The sequence below is a fragment of the Buceros rhinoceros genome, unplaced genomic scaffold (assembly GCF_000710305.1).
Source record: "Buceros rhinoceros silvestris isolate BGI_N320 unplaced genomic scaffold, ASM71030v1 scaffold584, whole genome shotgun sequence".
In the NCBI taxonomy this organism is placed as follows: domain Eukaryota; kingdom Metazoa; phylum Chordata; class Aves; order Bucerotiformes; family Bucerotidae; genus Buceros; species Buceros rhinoceros.
The window spans coordinates 13,323-24,389 of record NW_010409816.1 but is presented as its reverse complement, the minus strand read 5'-3'; the positions used below and the strand labels follow the sequence as shown (position 1 = coordinate 24,389).

The 11,067-nt window shown below is 36.3% G+C and overlaps 1 protein-coding gene across 1 annotated transcript in view; it reads left to right on the top strand.

The window, feature by feature from the left end:
* LOC104492750 (glutamate receptor ionotropic, kainate 2) overlaps positions 1-10,784 on the top strand; it is a gene marked incomplete at its 5' end in the record, with an annotated part of 104,539 nt that extends 93,755 nt beyond the window's left edge. Inside the window, one exon of the mRNA XM_010135340.1 lies at positions 10,557-10,784. Coding sequence (XP_010133642.1) covers positions 10,557-10,784 — 228 coding nt within the window. The remainder of the gene's footprint in view (positions 1-10,556) is intronic.
* Between the last annotated feature and the right edge of the window lie 283 nt (positions 10,785-11,067).

The following is an 11,067-nucleotide window of genomic DNA, read 5'->3' as shown; positions in this document are numbered from 1 at the left end:
AAGAGTGCTATAGTTTTTCTAGAATAAGTGTCTTGTCAAAAATGTATCAAAATCTTGTAATATACAAATCTTCAAGACATTCTTCAAATGCGTGGTAGTTGAGTATCTTTATTAGTTTTTGAACTTAGTTTGCCTGGATAGAAAAATAATTGAGCTCTTTAAAAATGTCATGTGCAGCATTCAGCCCTGTCACTTCCATGTCTTTCAAGTTTGAAAATGATCCTTCAGGCCCTCAAAAGAGCTATAGAAATACTGTAGTATTTCATAATTCCAAAATGAAAAAGCAACACATGTTATTGTTACAGTGAAATCATAAAGAAAAGACTGGTCAGTTAGGAAAAGCCACCCTAGAAGCACAGTGTCTTCAATTGCTCTTCTCTGGACAAATCCCTGGTATTACAGACGTGCATAAAGAAGACAGAGTTTTGCTGAAAGAGCAGTAGCAGCTTAGATCTCAGTGAGAGCATGATTTCAGATGTCACCCAAGTGTGCCTGAATCAGAAAACTAGAATTGGGGACCAGCAAAAAGTGCCATTGAACCAGCCTTGATTTGTGGGACTGAGAACTAATAGATTTCAATTCTAGATTTAATCGTCCTGTATCCAACTTTATATCATATTATCTCTAGAACTTCTGCTGAATTATTTGTTACGTTTAAGTGTTTTAGTTTATCAGTTTGATATGTCTTTAATAAAATTGTTCTCTTCTCCAGGATAAACAGTCCCAACTCTCTCAAGTCTCACCTCATATGGCAGGTACTCCAATCTCCTGATTATCTCAGTAACCCTTTGTTGAATTCATTCCAGAATGTCCTTGTGTCTCTTGTGTCAGGGAGTCCAGACCAAGACTCGTCACCCCAGACGGGTCTCACCAGTGTTGAGTAGAGGTCAAGGATCATCTCCCTCAACCTGCTGCAATGCTTCTGCCTATTGCAGCCCAGTTGGTCAACATCCTTCCAGGATGAGTACTTGAGTCTGGGTTTACGATTCCCAGGTGCGGTATTTTGGATTTTCCTTATCTGAACTTCATGATGTTCCAGTCTGCCTATTCATCCAGCCTGTTGAGGTTCTTCCAAACAGCAGCATACTCCCTGGCCTATCAGCCAAACCTCCCAGTTTTGTGTAATGTGTATACTTGCTGAAGGTGCACTCTGTCCCTTCATCCATCAGTTTTTAATGAATATGTCAAACGGTGTTGGTGCTGGGGTAGACCTCTGGAGTACACCACCAGTGGCTGATCTCCAGTTGAAATTCACATTGCTAATCACAAAACTTTCAATTCAACAGCTCAGCCAGTTTTTGTTTAACCTCATAGCTTACTTATTCTGGTACTTTGCCAGTTTGTCTTTGAGATTGTTATGGAAGACAATGCTGAGAAACTTGCTGAAGTAAAGGTAAATCACATTCAGTGCTCTCATCCACCAAAGCCAGCCATTTCATTGTAGGAAGCTATCGGGTCAGACAAGATGATCCCTTTAGAAATCCATGCTGATAACTTTCAATTATCTTCTTGTCCTTAGTATGACTTTCAGGATTTGCTCCATCACTTTCCAATGAACGGCTTGTCTTGAAGACATTATTTTTCTTTCAATCCCCAGGAATCAAATCTCCACAACCTTTGAAAGATATTTGAGATTGGCTGGTATTAGCCAGCTCCCTCAACACACGTGGGTGCATCCCATCAGGTCACATGGACTTGCATATGTACAGTTGGTTTACATGTCCTTCACCAGATTGTCCTCCAGCGAGGGTTAAGTCTTCCTTGCTCCAGACTTGTCCTGTTGTCTCGGACTCCTGGGATTTCCGAAGACCAGTCTGCTCACCAATGAAGAGTGAGGTGAAGCATGCATTGAGTATCTTGGTCTTCTCCACGTCCTTTATCACCAGGTTCCCTACCCCGCTCAGAAGCAGTTCCACATTTTCTCTAGTTTTCCTTTTGTTACTTATGTACTTGGCCTTGTTTTTCCTCACCAGATTCAACTCCAGATAGATTTTGGCTATCTTAAGCCTGTCTCTGTATTCTCGGATAGCGTTGCTATATTCTCCCCGGGTCACCTGTTCCTGCTTCTACCTCTGGTCTTCTTTCTTAGATATAAGTTTTGTCAGGAACATCGTGTTCATGCAGGCCTCCTGCCATCTGTTTTTGACAGCCTGGATGTGTTGATATATGAATTTTGAGCTTGGAAGAAGCAACCCTCTCCAAATTCATGCTTCTCTCCAGGATCATCTCCCATCGGATTTCTTAAAGCAGGTCCCCAAAGAGACCAAAGTCTGTTCTCATGAAGTCCATGGTTATAATCCTGCTTTATTTCTATGATGTTGCCTCCCTTAAGGATCCCCAACTCCATTTTCTCTTGATCACTGCAGGCAAGACCACTGCCAGTCTTCACAACCTGGGCCTGTTTATCCTAGTAACTGCGAGACTCAGCTGAGTATCTCCCCTTGTTAGCTACTTCATCACTTGTGTCCAAAAGTTCTCATCACAACAGTCCAGCAGCCTCCTGGATTTCTTGTGCCTCGCTTTGTTGTCCTTCCAGCAGATATCGGGGTAGTAGATTTCCCCATAAGGACAAGGAACTGGAAACACAAGGATTCTTTTAGTTGTCTGAAGAACTTGTTCACTGTAATGTATTGCATCAAGAACTTTGTAGCTATGACAGTGACAACACTCCAGCCTGTCAGGAGAAGATATATGTTCATTACACAAAATAAAAGGCACCATGGTGAGGGAAGCTCCACAGGCAGGATCTGCGCAGCATTCCAGGGGAAAACACATCTGGGATCTGTCCAGTCCTGCATATAAGCAGGTTTCCCTGTGTCAGAAGGGATGTGAGATTTATTTGGCATTTATATTCCTCTTTTTATTATATCTTATTAAAGTAGCTCATTTGTTAAGCTGTTTGTTATCAGGACTTTCTTACTGAGATCCGGAAAGTTCCCTGTATCCCCTCTCTCTCTCTCTCTCTCACCTCAAACACACCCCCTCTTTGTGCAGATGTGGATGGCCTTTAATGCCCCTCATTTAATGCACGAAGTTCAGCTAACCTGTCACGGATCACAGTGTCAAAACTAATGAAAAATCTGTTTTTGAAAATAAACATAACAAATCCATAGTTTTCTGCGAGCTATTGTTCCCTTCTCGAAATATGTGAAGAAATATGTTCAAGGGAAAAGGTCTGACTGAAATTTGAAGCTTAATTGGATGCAAAATACACACTTGATGAAGCTGCAGTGTATGCTTCATAGTTTTATAAATGGCAATTAAGAGACATAACTATTTATTGATGCAAAGTTGTGTCTGTGTGCACGTGCACTTCCCTTCTCTTAGCTGTTCACAGTAAAAGCTTATTTTGCCCAGTACCCTGACTTTCTTCTTAGTCAGCAAGAAACATCAAGAAAAATTTGTGAGGGTGAACAGACCATAGTGATATCTAGACTATCAGTAGTGAGTCGTGGATAAGGCCTTACTGAACTATAAGTTGAGGCTTTTGGTTTTTTTTTTTTTTTCCAAATAATCTTAAAGAATTCCTTCAAGTACTTAAGTACACTCAAAATTTTGTCTTCTGCAAGTCCTGAAAGCAAGGAGTTTACAGATTAATTATACTTAATTATACAAATAATTTGTTTGTTTCTTGTTCTGAGCTCGTTTTATTTACTGCCCCTCACTTATTTGTGTGCAAGTTTACGTAGAGCAATTCTTCTGTAGTTTTCTACTTTGAATAATATAATGTCATTCGTAAATGTTGTTACTTAACTATCTATCCATTTTCTAATTGGGCAATAGTTAGGCTAGGAATTTGTCTACATCTGCCTATCATGCTGATCTGTTTTTCCTTGTTATATTTTTTTATCTTGTTATATTGGTATTCTTATTCATTATGTATTTGTAGCCCTCTGTTGATCCGTGTATTCCAGCTGGAAGCAGAACTTCACATAATATAAGGAATAAATTAGAACACTGATGACACTTTAGAGTGTTTCATAGGTTTCATCTTATAAACATCAGAAAAATTTTAACTCATCCACCAGAGATATTATCCTTAGGATTTGCATTTTATTTTTATTAAATCTGATTGTTAATGAGTTTACCCTGGTATTTTCAGTATTTAAATAATGCCTAGAGCTTGAATAAGCTTTATTGAATTCGAATAAATGTAACATGTTTTTCAAATGATTTAGCTTACATACACCCTAGGCAGAACAGACTAAATTAAGATTTAGTGCATAAAAACACTGCTATCATTTTTCTTCCTTAGATTTGTGACAATATTTTTGGATAATAAAATATGTATTGTATTAACAATTCTTTGATAATTATGGCACATGTAAGCCATTGCATAATATATAATATTTTGAGAATATACACAATATAAAAACAATTCTGTTTTCATTTCATGTATGATGGAGTTTTCTTTGTTTATAATCGTGATCAATTTTAATTAAAGCCTAAGACACTGGAATTTAATGACTCGTTGAGAATTTCAGTGTGTGGATTCTTTTAAAAATGAAGTCTAGCCCTTGTGATGGCTGCATCAAAATGCAGCTGGAGGGGATGAGTGTACAGGAAGTCGATTTTTCCGTATTAATGGTTTTTATGCCATTAATTTAGCTGAAGAAATGACAGATTTCAAAAAGTTGTCAATTGAGAATTGTTAATCACTAAGAGGTAGTATAACCTGCAGTGATCTACTCCCATTCAAATGTTGTGCAAAACCATTATTAATAATTTTGATTCCCTCATCAAAAAGTGCAGATGATAAAATGGCAAAGTGGGAGCAAGTCAAATTTGTTACAAGTCAAACTCGATTGCATCATGAAATGAATTCACTGAGATAATTTGATAAAAACTCGTATATTTGGGAATAGAAATTACATCTTTTTTTTGTCTTGAGTGCAGTAACTGAAAATCTAGGTAACAGCTGTTTAGCAACTGAAAAAAAAAACGTTCTAGGGAACTGCAATAAAGCGTGGAAACTATTGTGATAAAACTGCTAGCTACAAACAAGGAATCAGTGTTACCTGTGTTAATTTATTTCAGGACGTTGCACTGGAGCATGATGTCCAGTAATTTTCATGTTTAGTAACCATCTCTGGTACAAAAATACAATTTTGGAAAAAAAGAATGTGGTAACTGTGACGAAGAACTGTAGCCCTAAGCCCCCATATCTACACTATCTTGAAAATATTGTCCTTGGCAGTTTGCCCTTTCTGTGGGTATGTGAATTTTTCTCTCGTAACCATTAGAAGAGCCCTTTGTGGAAAACTCTGCTGAAGTTATAAGAATTAGGGCTGAGATTTTATTATTGTAGCAACTAATTGTCATCCGTCTTCTTGATAAGTGTAGTTTTATGGCCTACTGCCTCTAGTCCTCTTTATGTACAATTTGTGTAACTGTTGATTAAAACAAAGTTGGTGCAAAATACTTTAGTGAAACATCCTAGAAATCAACAGATAGAAACTTTGTGACTATTTTAACTAGGGACTCACATCTCTTCAGCTATTAAATCTAATCCATGCTGGCATAGCCAAATGAGAACGGACTAGAAAAATTCCTGGGTTTACTAATGTTGAATAAGAAGATATAACGTAAATTAACTAATTACAGAGTTCCTAACAGTTTTAGTACTTTAGTATTTTTCTTTGCCTATAGAATAGCAAATGAGCAAACAGAAAACAATATCAAAACTCAGTTCTAGACACTGGTGGGTTGATCAAAACATATGCTCCATCCTATTTAAAAGCTATTGTAGGAAGCAATTCAAATGTTTTTATCTAGTTGAAGTCATGTAGCAATTCGTGTAGTGGTGGACAGTAGGCAGTGGTCTTCTGCAGAACTTTCTGCTCAGCAGTTAGAAACAAATGTGTGACTGGAGCCAGTACCTATTGAAACTGTCATCATATGTTTATTATTTTAAATTACTTTATTATATTAATAAAGTAACAAGTCGTAAATTTGCATCTATATAAATTGTCAGCAATTAATCTTAAATTGTGTAAGTCAGGATCGCATAAATAGGAAGACGTGACTTCTAAACTCAGCTGTCTAGTCTGGACTTGTTTTAGACTTTGTGGTATGTTACTTACATTTTGCAAAGGTGCCAACGTCTAGTAGCAGCTTTCCAGGACCTGTGAGTAGGTTGTCAGGAAGATGCAACTGGGTTCCTCACAGCGGTGCCTGACAGGAAGTCAAAAGACCATGGACATTGAAAATCTCCAAGGATGGGAACTGCATGACCTCTCTAATCAACCTGCTCCGCTGCTTTTCTGTAGAAACATTTTCACTATATGGACAGACAAGCGGTGAAAATGTTATGCAGAGAGATTACATAGTCTCCTTCCTTGGAGGTTTTCAAAACTGACTGGGTAAAACCCAGAGCAATCTGGTCTGATCATGTATGTGACCCTGCGCTGAACTAGAAATAGAACTAGAGACCTTCTGATTCCTCTTCCCACCTGAATTTTCCTGTGATCCTGTGAAAGGTAGTAGAAAAACATGAAATTTTTTTATATCAAAATAATATAAGTGGCTAGTTAAAAAAAAAAGGCAATAAACCCCTAAAAATGTCCTAGTAGTTTCGAAAGGAAATGAAGAACTCGTGTCAAGACCAAATGCTTTTTTGCAGAGTGTAAAATTTTCTATAATGTAGCAGCATGATCAAGGCAGTTTGGGATAGACCACAAGCTTAAAAGCAAATTACAGACCTTAGTTTTTCAAATCAGGGGCAGGGAAATGAACAGGAATAATGCATAAGCTTTCTATATATTAAAAGCCCATCAGGTTGGTTTAAAGAATTAAAGCTGGACTTTAGAATTTCTCTGCTTACCTTAAGGATGCATTTTGTCCAAAGGGAATGTAACTGAAATATAGCTCTCAGGTCTCTCAAAAAAACCTGAGGTAGCCGAAGAACAGATTAACTTGGGGTCTTAGGCTGAACAGCCGACGTAAAGAATTTTAACATCTAAAAAATTACTTTATTTTAAAAAATAGTTACAGGCGGTAAGTGCACTTCTGCCCGTATAGAAATAAAATTTCTAAAATGCATTTTCAGTGTATATGCCTACTTTTGTGTATATTATGCAATCACAATATGATTGTACTGACAGACTTTATAAACATCTGAGAACGGGTACAGGTTGTCTGATTCCCTCTGCATTTTAAATATAAATATTCATGGTTGCTAAATCAATGCAAAATGTTAGCAGCAAAATTCTTACCAGAACACTCCATTTGCATAGGCTAAAGAACTCCATTATTGTGGTGGAATATTCTGTAGTTGTTGAGTCTAATTAAAAATAGCTATTAACCATCTTGTGGTTGCTGTGTCTAGACTGTATTTAAACTCTCCATTCCTTTGAATAAAACAGGTGAGACAAAAGTTTTTCAGAAAAGGATCATCAAAAGAAAATTAAATCAATATTTGTTTTTCCTTTCCCCAATGTTATTAGTAGAAGCTATTAAATGTTTCAAAGTTCAATTTGTCCCAAAATTCATGTGGCAGTTTCTCTGGGTTATATTTTAGCGTTGATTTTCACATACAAAATACCAATATCTGCAAATACAACTTACTGTGCATGGTGTGACCCATGCACTACTCAACATCAATGTGCAGATTTCTTGCTAAAATTATTTGTAGCTGCATGCATAGATTGAATTCAGAGTAATTTTAAACCTTGACTTCTTAGAGGTTATGTACCAAATTTCAACCCTGCAAAACTGAAAAAAATGTCCTCTCTTTTTTCTTTAGAAGTTACTTTATCTAAAATAATCAGTCAACAAGTTGCTTGCAAGTAAATTGTAAATGACAACGCAAAGGAAGAGGATTTCTTCCTTTCTCTTATCCTGGACATTCTCTTCCTGCCTCGATAATCACTCTTTGAAAAAGTGTAAAGATCAATACAGAATGTAAGCGCCATTCTCCAGCCAGTGTATCGTGTCATATCTTTGAGTGGTGGAGTGAATACAAGTTTGTGCTTTTCTCACGCTTGGCATAATTAAGTAAGAATTTCTTGTGAGGAATGTTTTTCTCCAGTCTCTGCCATCTACCACTGGCATTACTGTCTGCAGTGCACTCCTTCATGACATGTTATGGCCACCATTTGCGTGGCTGTACAATGCTTCTATTTTGCTTAGGACTGCGCCTTGTGTTGGAATGTCATTGTCAGAGTTACTTGTTTCTTACCGCTATTATAACCTTTTGTTAGTGCAGAATTTTCCTCTGTAGCAAATAGTTTATCCTCACCATTCTTTGGATGCTGTCATAAAAAGGCCTTCAAGTACCTGAAGGGCTAGCGTTAAGTGCTGTTTAGGATTATGCTTTCAGACAGATAAATCTTCTTTTTGTTTTTCAGAAAAGAGTCACACGTACATCCATTCTAAAAAACCAGAATCATACATCATTGCCGAGTTAGACAAATATTCATTGTTATGGAACTTATCAGAAAGCCATTTTAAGATGTACTCATTTGTTAATGTTGATAAATGTAGATTGATAAAATTCTAATTTCACACCATTCTCCTCCAATTCATCCTGAAAAATAACTAAAGAGAATTCTCTTGTATTTCTTCGTTGTAGAAGAGTCTAGGAGACACAGTTACTGAACTTCTTGAACCTTGTTCCCTTATTTCTCTTACTTTCTAGTAGTGCCATTTCAGAATTAATCATCAAGATAACTGAATAATTTGGACATAACGTATATTTGCAAAAGTGTTTACATGTGGCAATGTTAAATTTTTACGTTGGTCATTCTAACAGCTTTTTGTTTCCTCAGTCAGTAAAAACTCTGGATTTTATTTTTGTTGAAATTGTAGTTTTGTTGATGGATTAGTTTTCATCTAATGACCAAGGGTTGGATTTCCTACAGTATTTATTAAAAGAAGTGATTTGTTATTGTTTGCTCCATTAATGTTTCTAAACCAACATTCATGGCTGTCAGTAGGCTTCCAGAAGATCTATTTTTTCTGTCTTTGGGCAGATGCATCTTACAACAATCTCTAGTGAGTTGGCTTAGAATCTTAGCATAAGGACTGCTAGTTGCCTCACAAACTAATAGTGGTGTTATGTTTCTCAAACTTCTACATCTTGACCTATAACTTAATCGAAATTAGTTTAGTTTCTTATTTTACTCTTCTTTCTTCATCAGCTGGAATATCATCAATAGTATGTAAATCATAAAAATTCAGTTGCCGTGGAATAAAGTCTTCCCGGTCTGATTAATAGCAATGAAAAAGAAGCATATGTAATTTTTCAGACCAGTAAAACCTTACCAAATAAAATAAATGGTGCCGATAGAGTTTCACATTACAACATATTCTTAATAGAGTAGACCTAATGATATGATAAATGTTCATAACAATAGACTATAGTAGAATTTTGTGGAAGGTGAGACAACAACAACAACAAAAAGGAAGTGTTATAACATTGTGCAGTATATTGAGTGTTATACAGTATACTCAATACCAACTGAGCGCTATAAACTCTATCAATGTATGAATTTATACAATTTTTATTGGGAATGAAATCTCTGGATCTTGTTTTAGAACACACATTCTGAAAAGAGTGTTATCTGCAGCTACGTTACTTGGATAACAGTATTTCAGGGTAGCTATACCATTCCTATCACGACATACCTATATTTACATATAGTTTACAAGGAATTATTAGTTTAAAGCTTGCCAAGTCTTGTGTGGTATAATTTCTTGCTCTGAACTTTGCTATTCTGTATGTGCACACGTTCATGCACAGACATGTACACACACACACATGCGCAGTAGTCATTCAAGAGCTGTTGACAGAGATTAAAAACCAGGTGCTGTAGATTTCTTGTCATTATGATTTCCATTGTTTTGAATAAAAAAAACATTGTATAGACCATTTACTAATCTCCTATGAATTATTGCCATAATAAGAAAATCTAAATGTAAATTGACAAAATACATTTTATTGTTTGATTTCATTTTAAAGACTGTGATTGATTAATAGTCAAGTTATCTAGAAGTTTCATAGCGATTTCTGCAAACTAGTAAGGACAGTTATACTTTCTTAGAACTTACTCCCTGTAGCAATCTTTCAGGTGTAGCAGTCCCTATTTTAAAATGTTCTTCGTTTTGTCCCAATATTTTTATGCTAAATCATGCAAAACTGTTTCCTGGCCCTTTGCCTATGCTCGTACAAGTATATTCACATCTGCTGCTATTAGCTTCTAAAGAGCTCACTGAAGGAGTGACAGAGAGGAGACATGTTGACATGTACATTTAAAAAAGTTTTAAAATATGTGATAATGGATGTTCATGTTTTCTGCAAAATGCAATGTTTTTCACTTCTATGCCTGTAATAGTGCTTTTAATTTTCTCTAAATTCTGCTATGTCACTTTAGCAAGCAGGAAGTAGAATAAATCTTTTTCCTTACTTATGGGGAGAAAAGAGTTTTAAATTTAGCCTACCTAGTACAAGATCAAACCTTCTCCATGTAAAGTTTGTTTTGCCTAATCTGATTGTCTGCTTCAACCTGTTTCTTGTGATTTACGGACTGTTTCTCTTTTTGTATTTCTGTTAACAGAAAGCTGACCTTGCAGTTGCACCATTGGCAATTACCTATGTTCGAGAGAAGGTCATCGACTTTTCCAAGCCTTTTATGACTCTTGGAATAAGTATTTTGTACCGCAAGCCCAATGGTACAAACCCGGGCGTCTTCTCCTTCCTGAATCCTCTCTCCCCTGATATCTGGATGTATATTCTGCTGGCTTACTTGGGTGTCAGTTGTGTGCTCTTTGTCATAGCCAGGTAACATGTCAACTTTTGTGATTTTTTTGGCAATTGTTATCATTTTTTTCTTACTAATAATTGTCAAAAGTCACAAAAATTTTCTTACTTTCATACTCTTATATTTTAATTTCATGGTGTACAGAAGAATAATTAATGATGAGGGTTCTCACTATTAATTTTCTCCACTGTCATACTAAGTCTCCAGTTTCTTATGTCACAAAGTCTTGAGTATGGTAGCTAGCTTTCTCCTTTTATTTACAAATTTGGAGACTTCAGAAAGTTTATGAAATGCCTTTTCCCAATTA